This window comes from Aythya fuligula, chromosome 1, assembly GCF_009819795.1.
Source record: "Aythya fuligula isolate bAytFul2 chromosome 1, bAytFul2.pri, whole genome shotgun sequence".
NCBI classification, from domain to species: domain Eukaryota; kingdom Metazoa; phylum Chordata; class Aves; order Anseriformes; family Anatidae; genus Aythya; species Aythya fuligula.
Genome location: NC_045559.1, coordinates 177988893 through 178011428, shown reverse-complemented (window position 1 = coordinate 178011428; position 22536 = coordinate 177988893). Strand labels below are relative to the sequence as shown.

Genomic DNA, 22536 nt, shown 5'->3' with positions numbered 1-22536 from the left:
AAGAACTAAAAATATTCTTAAGACAAATGCATAGGATGTTGTTTATTCAACAGGTTAAGTATCTTGTTAGGGTAAGTATTTCTCTGAAGATAACAGTTCTCATTTCATCTTCTAAAACTGAAATCCTGATGACAAGCATTTTTCATGACTTTCAGAAGGATCATTATTCTAAGATAATAGGGCACAGCTTTTTCTCAAATTGCACATATTATCCAGGAGGTGACTGAAATACCTGTATTTGGGGAAATAACCAAAATCTTGTCATACAGGACAAGAAGATATATGCACAAGCTAGCACCTAACAGTCCCCATTTCCAACTTCTGGGGACATGAGGTTGTACTGGGTCTGGCTGGAATGTTAACTTTCCCGGCAGCAGCCCATTCAGTGCCGTACTCTGTACTTGTAGCTGGAACAGCAGTGTTATCACACCAGTGTTGTGTCTACTGCTGAGCAGCAGTGGCACAGCATTGGGCCTTTCTCTAACCCTCCTAGGGGGTGGGCAAAAAGTGAGGAGAGAAACATCACTAGGGCAGCTGACCTAAACCAATCAAAGGGATATTCCATACCATGTGGTGTCACACTCAGCAATAAAAGGTGGAAACAGGAAGAAGAGGGGAGGGGTGGGCTCTCGTTGAGAAGACGTCGGTCCTCCTCTCGAACACCGGCTGTGTGCGTTGAGGCCTTGCTTCAAGGACGTGGTCAATCATCGCTCATTTGTGGGAAGTAGAGAGTAATTTCTTTCCTCTGCACTTCCATATAGTTTTCATTTATTTTGTTTGTTTGTTTTCCTCCCTTTTTCCCCTTTCCCTTTTATTTTCCCCTTAGTTAAATTGTTTAGTTCATGGTAGTCTTTATTTAATTATTATAATTATTTCCCTTTAATTAAATTATCCTTATCTCAACCTGTGAGTTGTTCTTTGCTTTACTTCTCCCCCTCCTTATCTAAAGGAGGGGGAGTGAGAGAGCGGTTGTGGGGTTTAGCTGCCCAGCACGGTAAAACCACCACAGATGTAGCGTTCTGCCTTTGTTTGCACAGAACCATGGTGTCCATTACGATCCACTAATATTTGCATGGACTGGTTTATTTCAAGTTCTGTATTAAGCAATACCATTAAGTTTCTATTCTTTTAAAAAGCTTATTGTAATGCTTTTTCACAACATCTAAAAAAAAGTTTGATTCCTCCAGTGGTATAGCTATTTTCTGAGTTTATTTTATTGGTTTTCTGCACTGTTTAACCTCAGTTTGGCTTGTATCACTCAAAAAATAAGTCGACAAAAAACATTTAGTCATAACCGTATAGTCCAAAGACTCATTCTTTATTTTTTCAGAAGGCTTGGGAAAATCACTTCTACCAGAAATTCTACTAATGATAATGAAAAGCTTGAAGACAATTGAAAAAATGAAATGAAAACACACAACCTATAATTATGGTGCTCTGAACTACCTGAAATTACACCTATTTTATCTACTGGTTTTATCTGATTTTTACATAATGGACCAGATATAAAACCACTGATGAAAATGACTACATTCTCACCAATTTCAGGGGGCTTAAGAGCAGGTCCTAAACATCTAGCTACAGAAAGAAAACACAAGAAAACTCAAAGTATTAAGTCTAGTGCTTTCATCACAACCTGTAAGGGGATCTACTTAATGCAAGGAGAGTTAACAGTGCACTTAATACTCTGCACTGGAGATCAAAGGTTTACTGCCATCTAGTGACAGATCCGTGCTTTCCGAAAAACAGTTGCTACAGCCAAAATCATTGCTAGTGAATAAGCCACTTGAACTGTCTCAAATGGCAGCAGGTTTGGAAAACTCAGAGAAGCCCCCAAGGCTACATGGAGAGAGTCTGAATCTCTCGCTAGTACTTCTCAGAGTTATTTTAGCACATCTCAAATTTTTAGCAGTGTGGTAGCTTGCTACTCCTGGACTTTATTAATAAAACTTCCATGTCAAGAGTTTTAATCAAGCATCTTTCAGTGTTAGAGTTGTTTTCTTAATACCAGTATAACCAAGAAGTGGCAGCAACAAACTGCCAATTTGTGGAAAAAAACAGGCTTTGTTGTCAATGACCTTCTCGTTAAATACATTTCAAGTTATAGATGGTCTAGATCCTGATATCACACATTTAGTCAGGGAACCACCAGTCAAGCTGTTGCCTTTATGGCTAAAAAAAAGCATCACTGACAGCTGAAGACTAGAAGTGTAAAACTAAAAGGCACCATTAAGGCAATCAAAGCCTTTCACAGTCACCGGCAATTAAAAGTTCTTTTGTGCACTGATCAGTATCTAATCTCAGCTGCACATCCCCATTCAGTATTTTTATTAAGCTTTTCAGAACCTTACTGCTTAGTTGACTAAAAACCAATTTCTACACACACTATTTAACAGATTTTGTAGTGGATGCACAAGCCCAGAGTCCAATCCATTCTTTCACAAGCATATAGACACAATAGAGAGGTTTTTTAATAAAAATTAAAATAATTTTTACTCATTTGAGAAAATTGAAGTAGTAATTCAGTATACTTTAAATTTTCACTTCTACGAAATACTAAAACAAAAGGCATTTATATAGCAAGCATGGAAAACGAACTCGAACTTCACTGTACAATTTCATTAAACCTGACACCTTCAGAACAACTGCCTGTGCAAACAGTTGTTTGTCTACGTCGCACATGACACTGTGGTGACACAACTGACTGGCTCTTGAGCATCCTGGAATTTCTAACACCACTAAGTAAAATCATTCTGCTTTTGCTAAGGAACTCTGTGGCACAAGGGAAGAATAGCACACACAAATCTCCTTTCCTTTGTTAATCAAAATGAAGCTGGGAGTTTTTTCCTGCACTGGATTGCAGATCAAACAATCTGCAATTAATACCACATTTCTATCATCTCTCCCAATTTTACCAAATAGACCAGAGTATGTTGGCACTCTGAAACATTCATAAAGAAAAGGTTGGTACTACAAAATGTTCATCTTTGCTTATAGAAAGATGACAATACTAGGAAGAAAGCATCATGGGAGAAGTGTGTGTATAAGCGGTTTTGTATCAGGGAAGGAAGCCAAAAAGATCTAGACTTAGACTAATGACAGGAATATGGCAGACAAAAGTATAGTGTGAAAGTGTAAAGAACACAGTTTAAGTGAAAAATCCATACCGAACAGGTGTCTGTGGAAGTATTACATTAATCTCCTCATCTGGATTGTTTTTCCGTGGTGTTCTCTCCAACTGTGAACTACAGAAATAGAAAACAGACTTATGAAGCACACAAGTAATTCAGAAAAGTACATTTTCTATTAAAACTTAAAATTAACCTGCAGAAAAAAATACGGAACAGATTTTTAAGATGTAGATTTCCAATCATTCCACCTGTTAGAACAACAACATTTATATCGCTAAGGAGATCTGTGAGTAGGTTGTTGGACTAGATGACCCTCAAAGTTCCCTTCCAACTTGATTTTTTTTTTAAATAGAATTCTATTTATAATAACTTAGTTTTTACGTACACCTAGAATAGGGCCTGGATGACCTCTCCTGTGAGCAGAGGCTGGGAGAGCTGGGACTGCTCAGCCTGCAGAAGAGGAGGCTCAGGGGGATCTCCCCCAGGGCTGGGAATCCCCGCAGGGAGGGGGCAAAGAGGCCGCAGCCAGGCTCTGCTCAGGGGTGCCCAGCGCCAGGCCAGGGGCAGTGGGCACCAAGGGGCAGGCAGGAGGCTCCCTCTGAGCACCAGGCAGCACTTCTGTGCTGGGCGGGCGGCTGAGCACTGGCCCAGGCTGCCCAGAGAGGCTGTGGGGGCTCCTCCTGGCAGAGCGGCACAAGGCGCCTGCACGGGGCCCTGGGCACCCTGCGCTGGGTGGTGCTGCTTGAACAGGGCAGTTGGAGAAGATGGCCTCCACGAGTCCCTTCCAACCTCAACGGTTCTGTGATTCTGTATTATGTACAGCTCCGTTTTAATCCAGCTCTAAATGAACATGTTTTCTAGCATAGGTAAGTCACAGCCTCATACAGTGAGCACACATCAGGTGAAGGTAGAGAAATGTAAATGGTCACATTTTAGAGTACCTGATTATTTTTAGTCATACATCTGCATTATTGAGCAGCACCAGGGAATGTGCCAAGGCACTGGTACTCAACTGTTTAACTGTTGAACTGTCAGTGGCATACAGGCCAGAGGTCAGAATGGGCTCAGGAGCACTCCCAGCAGGCAGCTTATTCATACCACCAGCTGGTGTGAGGAAGAAGTTTGTCAGCAAGGACCCAGCTGGCCCCAGAGCCATAACACATTCTCAGGCACACATAATAAACTAGCATGCGACCTCCTCTTCGCAATTCCTCAGCTGCCACTGGACTAGAGGGACTTGCACAGAGTAAGAATTGGGTTACAAAGTCCATATCATTTTATCTAGATATGTAGCAACTTGTTTTATGATTACTTAAGCTGTAATATAAGGCAAGGTTGGTGACACCAGAAATATCTTAGCTGAACGACAAGCCGAAGAGATCAACAGGATACAGAGATCTCCACTTAAAACAGAGGGCAGGGCAGGGTGGGGGAACAAGCTCACGTTTTCTATTGTAGTACAACAGCAGTAAGAGGAAACATTACCACGCTATGACATCGGGCTGAAGGGTTTCATCATGATCCAGAAACAATCTTGCGTCTATGTCTTTGTTTTTGAGATACAGCTCATTGTATTCTTTTGAGAGAACCTCAACCTCGAAAAAAAACATTGAAAAGTTTTATTTTACAGCAACAAAATTGACAATTTGCTCAATAACATAGGCTAGCACTACCTCACGAATAGAACCGAATACAATGCTGAAAAACTCTAAGAAAATGACCTTGGAACTCATAAAGTCACTTCTTATACAAACAGCTGAAACATACCCAGAGGAAATTTACTGTTCCCATGTGCAAACAAAGATAATCCTTTATAAAGGGAAAACAATTGAAGATCATGAGACACTTCTGAAGAAATATAGGTCTTGGTATTGTGAAAGAGCTAAAAACAGGTGGAGTGGAAGACATAGACCTGCAAATCAAACTAGTGTTTCCAGGCTTTTAAATCTTTCCTTCCAGAAAAAAATAGAAAAATGTGTTTTTATGGGCAAGAAACAAAACGTGTGCCTTTCAAACAGCTACTAGTCAATCCACAAGGTCCCTATCTCTGCTTGTTTGGAGATGGAAGCTTAAAGATGCAAAGCTTAAACTTTATTCTAAGTTCTCTTATTATTCATGAATGTTTGTGTTGAAGTAGTTTTTAAGAGACATGCCTAGTTCTACAAAATCAAACCATTACTACATAGCCCACGTTCTTCTTTTTAAAATTACTTCTTTTAAAAATTTCTTAGTTGATTAGATCCCACAGTGATACAACTTCATTTTGCATGAAAAGTCTGGGAGTTTGAGTGACTAACACTAACTGGAACTCGAAAACTTTTCTTCAGGAAAAGACTGGCAGCAGCCAGTCACCTCAATTATCTCTTCCCTGAGCCCTCAATCATGCTAAATAATGCTGTGCTCCAGCACATTCCAACAAGAAAAAAAAAAAAACAGGCAGCAGTGCATAAAAAAACAAGCTAACCCCGTACCTGTCTCAAGCAAAAGCCGCACGCATCTCTAACACAGCTTTGCTCTTCATCCTCTTTTTATCTTTGCCAAATTTGCACCAAACTGATTTTATGGTTAGAACTTTGAGATTAGGACTATTAAATCCATAGATTATCTTTAGACTTCAATCATTCCTTCAATTTTTTGTTAACAAAACTCATTATCTTTTCATTTTTCATTACCTTCCTAACAGTTTACACGTTCTTTTGTCTGAAGTATTTCAGTATTCTATTAACATTTCTAAGCTTCAGGTTCTTTCAAAAAAAAAAAGCAGCTCTTAGACCAAATGGCTGCACTGTGCTATTTGGGAAGAAATCTTCACCCAAAAATACAAGTTCTGAATCAGTGTATTCATTAGTTCATAAAGCTTGACCATCAAGCACACAAGTGAAGACTGATGAAACAGCAACAGTAAGTCTCAGAAGTTTTGCTTGTTTTGGAAACAACATTAAAGTTTATTAAAAGCTCAGCATTGTTTTGTGTTTGTGTTGGTGTTTTTGTTGTTTTTTATTATTTTATTTTAATGGAAATGAAAGACAATTCAGGTGTCCCATATCATTAGCAATTGTATAAATGAACTTCATTATAATTGACAGTTAGTTGGTTTATATATAAGGATTAACTACCTCTGAAATATACCTGTAAATTATTGCTCTGTTTTTACCACACATCTCATGCAGGTTTCAGTAGAAAGACTCATGTGATAGGTCTTTTCTTCAAATATTTTAAAGGTTTTTATTCAGGAGTATTAGACTATTGTTCTGATACTATGCTTAAAATATGCAGTTGGTTGAGAACCCTTGTTAATTTGAGAATAACCTGTACAATGACCATTAACTCAAAGTTCATACAGGGCTTCTAAGCTGTACACACCCAAACTTAAAATCTAGAGAGATGGCTGATACAGAACACGATGTTGCACTGACCCTGAAATTCATATTGAAAGGGATTAAGAGATTTAATTGGTCTTGTATTTTGTTCCCCACCCAAGATACTTAGAAAATTGAACAGAACGTATACTTGGCATACCTGCAGACCTTCAGTCTGAAAAACTGCTCATTTTCACAGTGCTCTAACAGAGACACACACAGCTAAACCTAGTCTCTAAAGAATGATGGATGTAACTTCTTTGAAAGAAGTTGTCTTGCATGCAATTCTGCAGAGGGACTCTGCTGCATCCAGGCTACAATGAAGTAAGATGAAAGTAATTCTGCAAGGACACAGCAGTGCAAACTCTGCCAGTTGTGAGACTAAGCCTGACCTTGTGGAAATTTCTCACACATGACTACATACATGTCCCATTTATATTAAGGGATGTAACTGAAGATTGTATGCAACCACAGATTGACTTTAGAGTCTTGATATTCTAAATTGTAACTTAAATTAATGGCTTTACCAAGATTATGGATATTCAACTCCGTCATGTTTTGCTTTGAGCGAAACCACTAGCTCAACCTCAGGAAAATCATTTATAAGATTCAAATGTAAATGCTACAGACACCCAATGAATCCCGGAATCCCTGCTAAGCCACATTCCGGAAATGCACTGCATTTTGCTAGATTATTTCACAACAGCCTATCAGAACCTGATCGACATGTAAAGAGAATCTTAAGTAATCTGGCATGAAGTAAAGCACTGCTGTTGATCTTAAGTTATTCCAATTACCTCTGGCAGTCCATTTGAAGCTACAATACCCATGGAATTCAAGAAAGGAATAAAGCTTGTGAAATACACATTTTTGACCTAAAAATAAAAAAAGAGGAAAAGCATAACATTAGTGATGTATACAGGCAGCCACACATACACTGCTTTCGGATCTTTAAGTCAAGAAACTAAATGAGACGCTGTTATAATGCACTGTAGTGTTGTTTTTTTTTTTTTTTTTTTTTTTTTTAAAATAACGCACTGTGTTTTGTTTTCAATAAAGCAAAAATAAAGTTACCTACATATCCAAAACTTAGTTACCTGTAAGCATGCAGCATATAATCCACAGCTGGCATATTAAATGACTAAACTAGGAAAGAATAACACTCCTCCCAACCCTCTTCTGTTTCATCATCTGCTTGGACATTCAAAAAAAAAGGTCCTTTTTACACAGGAATAGATTTATCAGGAGAAATAGAGGGGAAGTGGGCTTTTACAATCCCACAAAGAACAATGCATTAGTTGTGTGCATTTTTTCACTGTGGGATAGAGCTTTGAACCCCAGCCCATCAGAGTAGCCCTGCAACCACGCACTGATCAGAGAATATAGCATGAAACTTGCTTCAGCACATAACTGTATTCTTCACAGTTAAATATCCCCAGTAAAGTTATCACAAATACCATGGGATTTTTTTTTTTTTAAAACTACCTACAAGAGAAACTGCAGAACAGTGTAGTACCCTCACTACTGAACTTAAGATAATCAAATAAGCAGAATTATAGGGATTTTACAGGACTGTTTAAGCAAACGTACATTCCAGATGGGGTTTAGCAGAAGATCTAACATACATTAAAACAGACCTTACCTCATCTAAATTACAATCGTGCTCCTTACAAAGGATTTCAATAACTTTTGTGTCAGTATCAACTTGCTTTGAAGTGCGTGTACTCCTGTTCTGACCTCTTCTTGGAGTTCGAGTTGAACCATTCACAGTCACTGCTGTCACAGCAGACTCTGGAAAGACAGGCAGAACCATCACAAGGTTAGAGTCACCTTAAGAAAAAAAAAACTTCAGAGATTTAATTATTTATATGACTTTTCAGGCACTTAATTATCTTCCCTTTTCATCTGTTCAGCTGGGTAAGAAACTTTCATTACGGAAAATCTATAGAAAAAGAAAACCAATTTCTAAAATCCTGTATCAGTATTTAGACATTGTTTTTAAAACACTATTCAACACAAAATTTACTAGCATTTTTTGTAAGCAGCATAGAATAAGTAGTAAAGCTAGGAGAGCCTTGCCTTTTAAAGATGAGTACTATTTTTTCTATTTTTATGGAAGTGTGAAATGATGAGCTGAAAGAGTGACTTGACACTTCTGAAGGTTAATGAAGTCACATAGGATGTATGTGCTGGTGGGAACCTGGAGTACGGTTCTACAGAGAATTCTTCCTTTCCCCAAATATCCCAGTCAAACAATCATGAAAAAACAAGTTCACCTCAAAGATATCAAAAACCTAAGCTAAAATGAGGTTAAAACATCTTGTTTTGTTAAGCTCAAAGCAGACAGCCTCAATAGTGTCAGCCTGAAATATCTGAATTATATTAAGGACATGTTAATACAGTTAAATGTTTTAAAACTAATACACCAATCAGTATGATGTTCTCATTTGTACCTCCATTCGCATTTGGTAACTGTTCTATGAGAAAATGCAACAAATGACACTGCTCTGGTGGCTGCATCAATCCCCTCAACTCCTAGCCAATATCATAAAGCTCAGATGAATAGTCTGATTTTTGGGCAGTCCTGTGCAGACCCAGGAGTTGGACTTGATGATCCTTGTGGGTCCCTTCTGTCTCAGGATATTCTCTGATGACATTGTTTAAGCACAACGTGAAGCCTCTTGGTCACAAGGACTTGAATAGTGTGTTGTTATTTGATAGAAGAATGAAGCACCAAGTGACAGCTTGAAAAGTACCTTTACCTATCACACAGCCCAAGTCAGAATAGTGCTTTACACTTATGACAGTTGATACCCATATTTGCAATTTAGACAAAAGTGGCAATGGTTCTTTACAAGATAGAACACACACATCCTGTCTTTTAATAAGGAGTCTTCATAGTTTCACTATGGATATTTAGTTGTAAAACAACAGAAGCACAAGTAGGTCCAGGCTAGGAAGTCCACTATTTCATCCAAATCCAACGCAGGATACACCTGTTTAGTACCAAAAACTATTTTCTATATACTGTAGCTCCAAATACTTTACTGTAGCAATTCCACAGCTTATGGAAGAAAAATACTCAAGGAAAAACAGATTTCTGTCTTTCAAAGTTACAAGTAAATGCTTCCTTTCTCTGACTTTGGAGTGGTTTCCCAGGCTTTATATATAAAAATTGAATGTACAAAAAATGTTTGCTGAACATGAGTTTGTTGGTAAGACCATTATATTTTTTCCTTAAAGTAAGGAAGAACCACTTGTTAATATAGAACAGATGTAATAAAAATATCTACATTTTTCCTCCATTTTATTTTGAGCTACTACTGCAATCATTTTATCCACCATCTTTTTAGTGTTTGCCTAGTCCTGTGTCTTGCACACTTCAGTTATCATCATACTGCTATAAATCAGTGAACTGAGAGCACCATCTTCTCCTTTTGTAATTCAAAGCAAACCTAGATAATACTACTCAATCATCATCTGCCCAGAATTATTTTACCAAACCAAGACTACTCTTCTTGCAGGCTTCTAAACTGGAATGGGCAGAGGGCACAGCAAATGGACAGCGAGAATAGAAAAAAATCAAAATATTAAATACACTGCTACATTCAAATAATTTAATTCAAGTTCATTAGCACCTAAATGGAACTAAAATATTAAAAAATCCATTTTAATAAGGTTAAGAAGTTTCATTGTATTAATTGTGAACGTTATAAAGACTAGTGGAAAATTAACAAATTTACTTTCTACTTAGTTAACAAAACCATGAAATCCTTACTGTATGGTTCCTTGAGCATAGCAGGAGGTGACAGTTTGATAAAATAATCTAAGACACACAGCAACAACTGGAAAGAAATCACCAGGTCATCTTCCATTTGCAACACTTTACCTGCAAACATTTAAAAAGGTGAAGATAACTTAAATTTAAGAGTCATTTTTGGAAAAATAAAGATGTTGAAGTTTATTAAATAAAATACACTACATTTAGTAGTGAAAGCATTGCACAAGATGGCCATGTTCTTTAAAGCTCATGGTTCTTAAGAGGTTTGTTGTTCTGGAGAAAGCATGCATAAAAATAGTTATAATTCATGTACAAATTCATTTTTACCACAGTGGAGTAATTGCATAGATTATTTTACCTACACGTACTACTCGTTTCTGCACAATTCCTCACTTTTTTTGTGGTCTCAATAAAACTCTGCGAAAGCTGCTAAGCATTCAAAAAGCATAAAGAATTCCCAATACATAGTGAAGAGAAATTCAAAACATTCTTACCATATGCCTGGCCTGCCCATTGTACACCGAGTGACTTGCAAGTTAGAAAATATTAGCATGAAGAGCACTTTAAAAACTACATTATCCCAGCTGTTCCCAACTTCTGATTCACATGCCAGAAGAAATCTACGGAGCCATTCCAAGACTTCAAGTGTCTCCACAAAGTGTTTGGAGAGCCGATAGCAATTCGGAACAGCTACAGATACTATGTGTGCTATTAACATGTACAGATTTTGTATTTATATTCTAACCAATTTCAATAGCAGAGATGTGTACACTTTGCTGAAAAACAGATCCGGAGGAGGCAGCTGCTAAGACACACGACGCATTCCTTTTTGTAGGAGCAGTACAATGAGACAGGACTTCTTGTACTACCGTAATTGTTTGGTTACTCAGCTTTAACTGGGATTTCAGCCTTTTCTAGGAAGAACTGTAGCATTCAAAGGACATAATTTCAGGGACTTAGTTTAGTTTAAAAAGATCTGCCAGTCTTTTCAAGTAGTCAGCCATTACTAAGATACTGGCAGATGATAATAAAGAATATCAGAAGGGATTCAAATATAGAATATTGACCTTCAAAGTAATAAATCTCTTTAAAAGCTTTACAAAAATATTATTTATAAACTGGAAACAATACCAGCTAAAATAGTCCAACTGCATAGAAAGAAATGTTACTGAGCAATTAGTTACAAAGCCATGCAGTCAGAACACTCTGGAACTGTGCTACAGCTATTTGTAAAAAGGATGCTGTTCTCATATTGGAGGTGTAAAAACAAACCCATAAACTCACTTTAACAGTTATTCTGATGCATACTGTTGATCAAAACTCACCTTTTGCCAGCAAAAAAGTAATCCAGTAATTTTTTAGGACTAATACAGAACTGAGTTCAGCAGAAATCCTGTAAATAGACACAAAAATAAAGACTCCATATTAACACTTCCATAAAACTCTGATTTCTGAAAACATGCTTCAGTCTATGGAACAATATAAACAGCATGCAACATTTCCCATATATTTAAGCTTATTAATTATTTCATTCCCTATGTAATTAATACTACACACAAAAAATAAGTCTTCTGTAAAGCCATTCAAGAATCAGGAAACATCTGTACCATCCTTGGAAAAGAAAGTGAATATGGATAATTCACTTAACTGTTACGAGCTGTTTTCTCTCTTGTGCCTTTGACTAATGCCCTATTCTCCAGTCACAGCATGAACTCAATCTCATTTGGGAGTTGCTAAGGCATCTTTTCATCCATTCATTTGTTGCTATGATTAGGAAGCTCACTCTCCAAATGTTCGTTTCCACCAGGCCGAGACACCCGCCATTGGGTGGAGATCCTTCATGGAGGAAGTGATCAAAATTTACACATATATCACTTCTGCAGCTTTCATCATCTCTCACTGAAATTCATAGCCCCCACTAAATCTAAATTAAACACATGACATACTATGAACTTAGGTCAATCTTAGCAGGTTAAAAGACAAAACACAAACATCGTATCTTGACAAACACAATTTGGAAAGCCAAACTTACTCACTACTGGGTTGTTCCAGATAAATAAGGCCACAAGTCCTAGAAAATAAAAATAAACATTTTTAACATCTCCCTGAAACTGTGCAATATCTTTGACTTTACTATATTAAAAAATATGCTAGTTCTCTTAACATTATTGTAAATTGTCATAATTCTGACTCTTGGAAAGAATATTACCAGACCAACTCAAGCCCTGCCAGAGCTGAAATAATAGAACTGCTAAAGTGCTTACATCAAAGTTTAAATAGCAAACAATTTTAATTTAGTACAATTTAATATTTTCTTCTAGAAAAACAGTATTTTTATGTATGTTGTTACTCAGTAGCTCGTAAAACACAACAAAGTAAGTGCCACAGCTGTACAGACCACTCCATAAGAGATATTTTTCAACCTTTACTCTTTCTGCAGCGTCACTGCAAGACTTGTAATACCTGATGTTTCTTCTTAATTATTTTGGATGTATATCATCAAGAAAAATTGAGTTTATACAAAAATCAGGAAAAAAAAACGCAAATCCTTCTGGCTGAAAAAACATTACTGCAATTCAACCATAGCAGCATAAAAACAGTGAAAAAAAGGTATGTTTAAAAACAAAGCTTTTTAAATCTAAGTTCAAATTCTGCACATATAATTTGGCTATATTTTAATACGCATGCACAATTTGCCTCTTAATCCCTTCCCTCAGGGATACGCCGGACAGAGTCTTGAAAAAAAAATAAGTGAAGAAAGAACTAGGGGAGGGACACAAAAACAAAACATGCCTGTGTAAATATGCAATGATGCTTTTACAGCTCAGGAAAGACTTGCTTAAAATATTAACCTGCATAGACCTTCATAGCCTTAAGGCAACTACAAACCTCATAAAAATATTACAATATATACATTACTCAAGCTAATGTTAACAGACTTTGAAAAGAAAAAAAATTAAATCACATTTGTGTCTTGATCTCACGATCTGTCTTCAGGTTAAAGCGGAATGGCAACTTACCAACTTGGAACAACTGGATCAAAAAAAAAAAAAAAGAAAAGCATCCACTTGAGAATCTCCTGAGTTTTAAGTGACACACAGGAAGCCCTCTGCATGCTGCCATAACCAAATTCTACTTTATCACATATGAAGATGAGAGCTTTCCTTGATTTTGAGTGTATGGTCAGCTAAACCACTTGGGAAGGTTTATCTTGATCGCAGATGAGAACTGCTGTTACAGCAGTCTCTGCAATGCCCTGAGACTCTGGAACAACTTTCAGTTCCAGATCTGGGACACAGAAACTATCTTATTTGTGCTTTTTTTTTTTTTCCAGAGCTCCTCAGAAAGCAACTCTTGGATCAGGAATCAGGGGTAGGGCAGTATGAAAATGGAAACTCCATTAAATAAAAATTATTAGATCATAAAACAATCTGCCTTACATTTGTAAAAGTCTTAACAAAGGGACTAGCGATCATTTGTCATGCTATTCTTACTGTTGTTTATACTGCAACAATGGGAATGTTCAAGAGAGCACTGGAATAGTTATGGAGTAGAATATGTTTATTCAATGCATGTAAACAGCTCCATTTAACTAATCTGTAAATATTTGCACAGAGTTTAAACGAGCACTTCTAATACACAAATTGAAAAATACAAATACCTAAATGTTGACTGCTGTAAAGAATTTATTATTTCAAAAAGGAAAACGTACACTACCTTTCAAACTTGTGATATAGTGCAAGTAAGACATCATATTTCTTTTTCAGCCTTGATACAGTGCTATCAACTTTAGTGCTTACAGTATCCATGTTAACATCCACTTCTTTGAGAAACTGAAAAAATGTGCACACGCTGGAAAAAAGATGACAGATTATTATAACTCTGAGAAGGACTATTCTGAAATAGCTCTTAAGAAAAAACACTAAAAATCATTGCCTTGCTTCACTAGACTTCAACATATTCTTACTAAAACTAGCAGTGACTGAAAACCTTGCTTTGGGAAAGACTATTGGTTTACCTGGAGCTCCATATACCACCCTGACACTTTCTAGATTTAGAAATACTTTTCAATTAAGCACCACAGGTCTCTACTGACACAGGCTCTACTATAGAAAGAATTTTCTTGGCTAGTACAGATATATTTGGTAGTCCAAAGTTGCTAACTAGATATATCTTTCTTTCTCACTCTGCCAGTAAAACCACAAATACCCAACACATCTGGACTGTTCTACCTTAATGTTCTACTTTAAAAATCTTCTTACTACTCTAAGAACTTTAACACCATGGCTCCATTCTTCCTGAAGAAAGACCTAGAAATTAAAACGGAGATGAATACACTGAATTATATGGAACTTCAGGTCTTCCAGCAAGCATTTGGCAGCAAGGACAGCCCTACCCTTTGGAAACAGTATTGCACAGGGGACCAAAGTCATCCATGTAATACGATGGCCATCAAGAACGTGTGGGTTTTGTTTGATGATTTTTAAACCAAGAAATGGCAAAAAAATTAAGGTGGAAGAAGCTATCGAACATTTTGATTCTTTAGCAAAAGATAGTATTTTGAGAGTTCTGTTTGCTTTGTTATAACAACAGTCAGAAGTTCATTTAGGAATTATTTTACCATTTAACGAAAAAAAAAAAATTTCCAAATATATTTGTGTGGCTCCAGAGGGCACGATGACGTAGAAATCTCTGCCAGATTGACCTTATAGCTGCTGAAAAGCTCAGAACTAGTGAGCAATTGAGTATTGCTAAAAGCAAATTGAGTAATAGCTTATTCTTTGAAGCCCAAAGGGAAAAGTTTGCAGTGTAAGTTAGTCAGGTGAATGCGTTCTGTACTTGGGTATAACATACTGAACATCACTGCACAAATGTGATTAGATTTCATCCGAGTAGTTTCAAGTCAGTCAAAACTGAACCGATTAAGTTGAAACATTGGACCTGATCACTGTTCTGTAAGATCATATGAAAAAAAAACTTGTATATTCACTCCCTTGGCTATCACAAAGACAAGAATGGGATACAATTATAACTGGTAGGAAATCTTACCAAATGCCCATCTCCCACACACTTTTGGTGATGCTTCAGCCATGACAAGACCACAACAATGCACTAAGCTGCTGACAAACGCCAGGGGATGAGGCAGTGCCTGGGAACCTCAGAAGGCTCTGCTCACCCACACACGCAGGGTTATCAGGCAGAAAGCACTGGAATCCTGCTCCTTCAATAGACCTAACACAAGGGTACACCTACTGCTGTTGCCACTTAAATTTACCTAAAGAACAGATATACTGCAATCCTTATTTCTCTAATATGAGCTTAGTGAATGCAAAAATATAATGGTAACATTTTCCAGTCAAAAGCACGTAGAAAGGTTAAAAGTTTAAAATGGCATTAAAGCATTTGAAAGTCAGCAGCATACTGGCAAACGATTTGAACACCTTTTTCCACCTTTTGACTTAGCATGAGCCTAACATTAATGGAAAGTCTTTTACAGAAAATTTTGATATAGAGAAAGGAAAATATCAAGCATGATTGATACCAAGTTAAATCAATTAAAACTTCAATTTATCAAGGGCAAGAGTCAAAATTGTGATACAATCATATGCCAACCTCAGTTGCAGCAAACAAATGCCTTTGTTCCCTTAACTAAAATAAGATAGCAAGACTCCTAGTTTATCGAGACACACAATAACTGCCATAAGTAACCTTCATTTTTAAATCAACAAGCCTGATATATAAAGATTCCTACTGATTGAAATCTAACTTCACAAAAAACTTACCTTATGCTTATACTTTTCAGAAGCTCTGTGAAAGTGAACGTCACTTCATCCAGATCAATTGCTACAATAAAGATACAGACTCCCCACGTTTCCTTTTTCTTTTTGTCATAAGCCTTTCAGAAAAAGAGAGAATGGGTTTTATGCGTATTATGTAATACAAGTGGGTGCTATATAGAGAACATAAATTTCTTCGCAGTAGGCTAGAAAAAGTAAAACAAGAGACCATCAAGCAGACATTTGTGTATGATAGCCAGTTATCTGGTAAGTGAAAAGCAGTAAAAGTTTTATATTGCAGATGACAGACCAAGTACTCCAATTCTTACTGCACAATACAAAATGAATTTTACCTGTATCTGTAATTCAGCTAAGCTTCAAAATAAAGGCTGTGGTTCCACTGAAAGTTTATATAAAGCAGAAACTTTATTTTTAACGTACATTAAAATTACAACTTGAAAACAGGAACTATTTCCTATTCAGGATTACCTGAGTGGAGCTAACATCCCTTTCCCTACCCATACCTCATCATTCAGTTGTACTTGCATTGTTATGGACACAAACTACATTTTACCATAAAAAGACACAGGAGGTTAAGGAATAAGGAGAGAAGGACTTGTTCTTTCCTAGACAGGCAGCCATGAGAAGCAAAACAATTACAGAGACAGGGAAATAAATACTCAGGAGCTTTATCCTACAGCTAGGTCTCAATAGTACAGCTGGACCACAAACACATCTCTAGCAAATCATCGTAGTAACAAACGCCTTTAACCTTAAAGCAGAGCCAGGAGGGAATTGAAATACGAAGTTCATGCTCTTCTGCACTGCTTAGTTTTAGCCCACTCCCTTCCTTATTTTACTTTTTTCTTCCCCATCTCCCAGACCTCTGGGAACCACTGGGACCAATTCAATCCAACAAATATTTTCAAAAAGGCAGCAAGGATAGGATCGCACCAGACCTGGCTCCCTCCATCCTACATGGTCTTCCAGAACTACCCCAAAAGCCTCTGTACCCTTGATGTCCCTCCATATCTTCACTGGAGGTAGCACCTACCCCCAATTCCTTCCAGCAGACTGCAAAGCAGCTCTCTTGTCCCCTCAGCCACTTTTAACAGACCTCTCTCTTACTCAGTAGTCACACACTGAGGTGACAAGAGCACCATGTGGCACCCAGAGGAAAACCCAAGCAAGGCTCTAACATGGCTGCCCTGTTGTTTCTTCCAAAAGGGGGCTAACCCCAAACAGTCCCAACACAAGCCAGTTCACAAAACTCAGTCTGGAAGTGAGGAAACCACCTCCGGCCCTCTTCTTTATCACTTGAACTATCGCTAACACCTTGTCATGTCCACAAACAGCACAGGAATAATTTCACTAACATTGCCACCAAGTCTTCTACAACGGCTACTTTTCTGGGACCAGCACTTACACATTTGTGAAGACTGGCTGGGGCCTCCTCCAAAGCATGAAAACTTTCATTTGTTGGTAGAATAGTTTAGGTAAGAATTATTGTCTTAGAATATCCCAAGCTAGAAGGAACCCACAAACATCAAGTCCAACTCCTGGCTCCACACAGGACCACCCTAAACTCAGACCATGTATCTGAAAGCATTGTCCAAACACTTCTGGAACTCCTGTCCCAGTGCCCGCCCACCCTCTGGGTGCAGACCCTTTCCCTAACCGCCAGCCTGACCCTCCCCTGTCCCAGCTCCATGCCGTTCCCTCGGGTCCTGTCGCTGTCCCCAGAGAGCAGAGCTCAGCGCCTGCCCCTCCGCTCCCCTCCCCTCGTGAGGGAGCTGCAGGCCGCCATGAGGCCTCCCCTCAGCCTGCTCTGCTCGGGGCTGGAAAAACCCAGGACCTCAGCCCCTCCTCATACACCTTGCCCTCTAGACCCTTCACCATTTTTGTAGCCCTCCCTCAGACACTCTCTAACAAAGTTATGTCCTTCTTATACTGCGATGCCCAAAACTGCAGTGCTCAAGGTAGTTTAGATCTGAATGCTAACTGACCAGACCCATTCAACAAGGTGTTAATTGTCAGTTATTTAAGTTACTTTCTTCCTACGTTCCTATTTGAGCTTTTCTATGAGTTGTGACACCTTGTACAGCAGGTAATTATTTTGGAAGAAGTTCCTAACAGACCAAGATGCATTTGATGATACTTAAAGGAATGCATATTAATATCAACTACCCATTATCTTCTTGTTTCTTGGAAGTCTTCACCTCCTAGACATTTTGGGTATCAACGAGTACCACCAGCAACCAGAGATAAGGCAAAAAGAGCTGCAGGGATCCTTGAGGGGATTTTGCACATAACAAAGGCTTTGTTTGTCTCAGACAACTTCAATACTCCTTTGCTAACAGGTACAAGCCACAGAACATAAAACCAAAAAGCATCCTAAAGGATGGGGATGGTTTCTCCTGCATTAGTGTCTGCAACCCACTGGAAAAAAAAAAAAAAACTTGAATACTAAAGTTATCCAGTTAGCTGCTAAGAAGGTTGACTATTCACTTCCTGAGGACAACACAACCAAGGCTGATCTCGTTTAATAAAGAAGTCCTCCTCACTTCATGTCCTGCAAACTCAGACCATAGCAGTGCTCTATAAATACAATGTCTTGTAGGTCAGGAAGACTGAATGTTAGGAAGCGGTGCCCTTTTTCCTAATTTGTTGCCTACACAAACAAGCCTAGCTCTTTTAGAAGGCTTAGCTCTATGCAGGGAAGATGAAAGCTTGAAGGCTACAGCAGTGGTTTAGTTAGTAAGAGCAAGGTCTGGTTGTGCAAGAACAATCTTTAAACTCACCCCAAACCATACTGCTTTGATGAGAAGAACTCATTTATTTCTCCCATTAAACAAGACGGCAGCGTTTCAATCCACTAGATTCAAACTACTACAGTGAGTCGAATTCTAGTTATCTGGACTATCCCCATATCCACTGGGGACATTTGATTGTTTTGGACATCATCTCCTCAACCAAACAGAAGATGTTGCACAAAAACTCCACAGAACGCAGAATAAACTAATAGATTATGAGCGTTTTTCTACTAGCAAAGAAAGGTGAGCAGTACCTGAGCACGTCAACCTCTTTAACATCATCCAAGTGATGGAGAAAAGGAAAAGAAGCCAGACTACAAGAAGCTACATATACACATCACAGGAGCAGAAGAGGGGGAGACGAGGTAAGAGGAGGTCTTCCCATTACACCCGACTGCTGAGCGATCTCCTTTCCATATTCCTTCCCTCCCAGAGCATACAAGTGTTTTTCAAGTGATTTCCTATACAAACGAAATAAAACCACAGAGCAAACTGCAGCAGCATCGCTCAGTTCAAATACTTTACCACTAGCATACCTTTAGAGGAGCCATTCCCATGACACAGATAAATGGTTTGTTTACAGTTAAAGCCAGACAATTCATCCCAGATAGACTTACTTGAAGGCATAGGAACATACAAAAGACAAATTCACAACCAGAAATTCATTTCTGAGGGTTTTCTTATTGACCAGTCTGACTTAAGCTCTTTGTTGATACAGCACGGCTACAGAGAACGGGCAGGACAATGACTCAATGTTTGCTCTCGAGTGCCAGTCGGTTCAAGTAAGGTAACTTCTAGTAACCTCATTTCAACTCACCATAAATCTAAACCTATTAATCACCAACTCGAAGATTATTTAGCAGCCAACAGTTCATATAGGAATTGTTTGCTTTTAAGTATTCTGGGGAAATCAATGCTGTAATATTCAGGGAATATAAGTCAGTTGCATTAAATCAATCTAGTTTTCTGTAGCAAAAAAAAATCTAAAGCTTTACAAAAAGTCTTTCAATATTTCTTATTCTGCAGTTACTGTTATTTAATCTATTTTTTAGCAAATCATCAGTTTGCCTAAATCTAGCGAAAGCAACCTGGAAGATTGGCTTAAAATGCTCAAGCTGAATTACTGTGCAATGGGATCACTGCCTCTCTGCTTTCTCTGATGGTCTCCAGTGCTGCTGCAACAGATGAGAGGAGGAGATGGCAACAGGAAGCCTCAGTTCCAGTCTGCACAGTTAGAGATGTTTATTATTCTGCCAACACTGATAACAGTTTTCATGGTTGCCTACGGCACTGGCCCAGGAATAGAGACTTGCATAAAAGAAGGTCAGGAGAAACATAGATGAGACATGTACAAATAGAGACAGGTACTTTAATTAAATGGGATGTCACACTAAAGCCTTGTTTTATTAACAGAACACACGGAACCAAGATCTCAGGCACCACATTTTAATATACAAAACTACCTAGATGGTATGAGAAAGACTCTCAGGTATGCTTATGATTACAGGTAGAAGATGGCAGGTAAAAAGATCAAGAAGTATTCACAATAAGAAACTTAACGGATTTAAGACCTGTAGGAACAAGTTTATAGGAAATAAACCTGCAAATGTGTTAAGCATCCCCTATCTACATATAAGAAGTTCTGTGTAAAGACAAATCGTCTTTTTCAGCAGTAATGGTTTTTATTTTTCCATTGAAAACTGTCTTGATTGGACAATGACTATTCATTTTTAACAGGTTAAATTAAATACATCATCTAGAAGTAATACTCTGTGGAAATCATTGACCTGACAAAAATTGTTCTTCTGAACTGAGAACTTCCCACTAAATTTCTCTTGCACATAGCCAGACTGGGGGCAACATCAGTCTTTCTCCCAAATGAGCAAAAGGCAAGTAAAAAAAATAATTATATGCCACCTAATTATGCATTTCAAGTGCAAGAGCAAAACACGCTCATGTACTGGATCTCCTGTTAAGATGCTGAGTATCACCAGCTAGAGGCCATGTTGATTTATGTTTGTTATGGGACTTCTCAGCAGTTTTCTGTGTCTTATTTTAAGAATAAAGGTTTTTACAAGATCTGTGACTCTGCTCATCCAGCTGAAGCAGCAGATTCAGATTCAGTTTTGCTGCAGTTCTCTAAGAGACAAAAGCTCCAGCCAGAAAATACTTTATTAGCTTGTACATTTCATGCTTTTCCTTTAAGTAAGAAACCTCTCTGTGTCTTTCAAGATGGGGAATAAGAGGTTTACCAACGGTAATGTTTTCTTTTTCATGAGAAACTAAAACCAAAAATATTTAATATATACATGAAACTTTACAGGTTTGGAACATACGACCAGATAAGCTTACTCTAGACAGACAGAAAAGCTTAAATATACAAGTATAGAACCAGAAACAAGAAAAGATGATGAGAGGGCCAGGTTTCTGAAGCAGTTCCATAAACAGCAAACAAAACACAAAGCTTTTACCCAGGCATCACAAACTGCAGCAAGCTGGGCAGCTGAAACACACCAGACCCTATTTCTCAAGGTCCTTTGCAGACTCCAATTTCTATCAGTTTCCTAAACCACCGATTTTCTTTGCCGAAGTTTGGTTCCAATTTAGTCAAGATGCCCATCTGTTCCTCATATTGATTCTTTCCAATACGTTAAGCAATAATTCACTTTGTTTTTCCTGATAACCTACTTCAGATTCACAGGTTGTTCTCTGCCCGAACAGTAGCAGAACGTAACAAATGCCCCAAACCTTCTCCTAGTAGTAAAAACATGGCTCTCAGGACCTCTCCTAGGCTTTCTCACACCAAAAAACACATACTGCTCAAAGTATGTCAGTAGTTCCACTAAATCTATTCACTCCATCTAGAGTTTACAGGCACTACTGATTCGTAACACAGATTGCAGGTGAGTTACACACAACTGGAGTAGAAGGGTCCCTGTACAGGAAGCCAATTTGCTAAGTCAACAACTGCTAATGTGTAGGAGTTTTGAAACGAAGATCGTGAAGACAACTCTAAAACAAACATCTAATTTACCTAAGTAACTTGGTTTGGTAAACAGATCAATGACAGAACGAACAAAAGGCTTTGTGTGACATTAATGCCAAAGCCTTATTTATATGTGCACTACCATGTTTGCAGTCAACTTGCACTGGAGTTCAGCAGATGCAAACAGAATTTAAAGCAAAAACATCTTTCTGGTCATGCATCAGGTAACTTCTTTCATACCATACAGGTTCCAGAGATGCAGCACTGTCGGTGTGTTACAGATTTTGTCTCAGAGGTCTCAAGTTACAATTTTACCATAGAAGAGTGCAATTTAACTATGGTTGTCAGACAAAATCCTTAACGTTCTCCACTTAGGAAAGACTCATCACATCTGCAATGTTTTGAACAGTTTCTCTCTGCAGATTTAGCATGTCAAACTACACGCTGGTCTCATTTTCCAGAAAGACAGGTTACAGGAGAGCCATGGCTGCGCTTTCCCCTCCTACACACCCCCCAGCAGGGTTCAGCTGTTTCAAGGATTCAAGGTCCAGCTGCATAACCTTGAGTCAAACCAACGAGGAAACAGGGAAGCCGAGAGCTGTACGAAAAGCTACAGCGTGGACAACACCAGATAAAACAGGTAAAGTTACAGACAGAAATAGGATCGTTAGTAGCTCAGATTCAAAAGG

General features: G+C 38.2%; 1 protein-coding gene across 2 annotated transcripts in view; it reads right to left on the bottom strand.

The window, feature by feature from the left end:
- The window catches only part of RB1 (RB transcriptional corepressor 1), an 80940-nt gene that overhangs the window by 55531 nt on the left and 2873 nt on the right, over positions 1-22536 (bottom strand). The window contains exons 1-10 of one of the 2 annotated variants that reach the window (XM_032199414.1): positions 19398-19413; positions 16055-16167; positions 13989-14123; positions 12304-12342; positions 11597-11664; positions 10269-10379; positions 8133-8281; positions 7288-7365; positions 4617-4726; positions 3168-3245 (exon numbers count right to left, since the gene is read on the bottom strand). In XM_032199414.1, coding sequence (XP_032055305.1) covers positions 3168-3245; positions 4617-4726; positions 7288-7365; positions 8133-8281; positions 10269-10379; positions 11597-11664; positions 12304-12342; positions 13989-14123; positions 16055-16167; positions 19398-19412 — 896 coding nt within the window. In that variant the 5' untranslated portion in view covers position 19413. Of the gene's footprint in view, positions 1-3167; positions 3246-4616; positions 4727-7287; positions 7366-8132; positions 8282-10268; positions 10380-11596; positions 11665-12303; positions 12343-13988; positions 14124-16054; positions 16168-19397; positions 19414-22536 lie in introns of those variants that run through there. The other variant, XM_032199423.1, reaches the window with a different exon arrangement.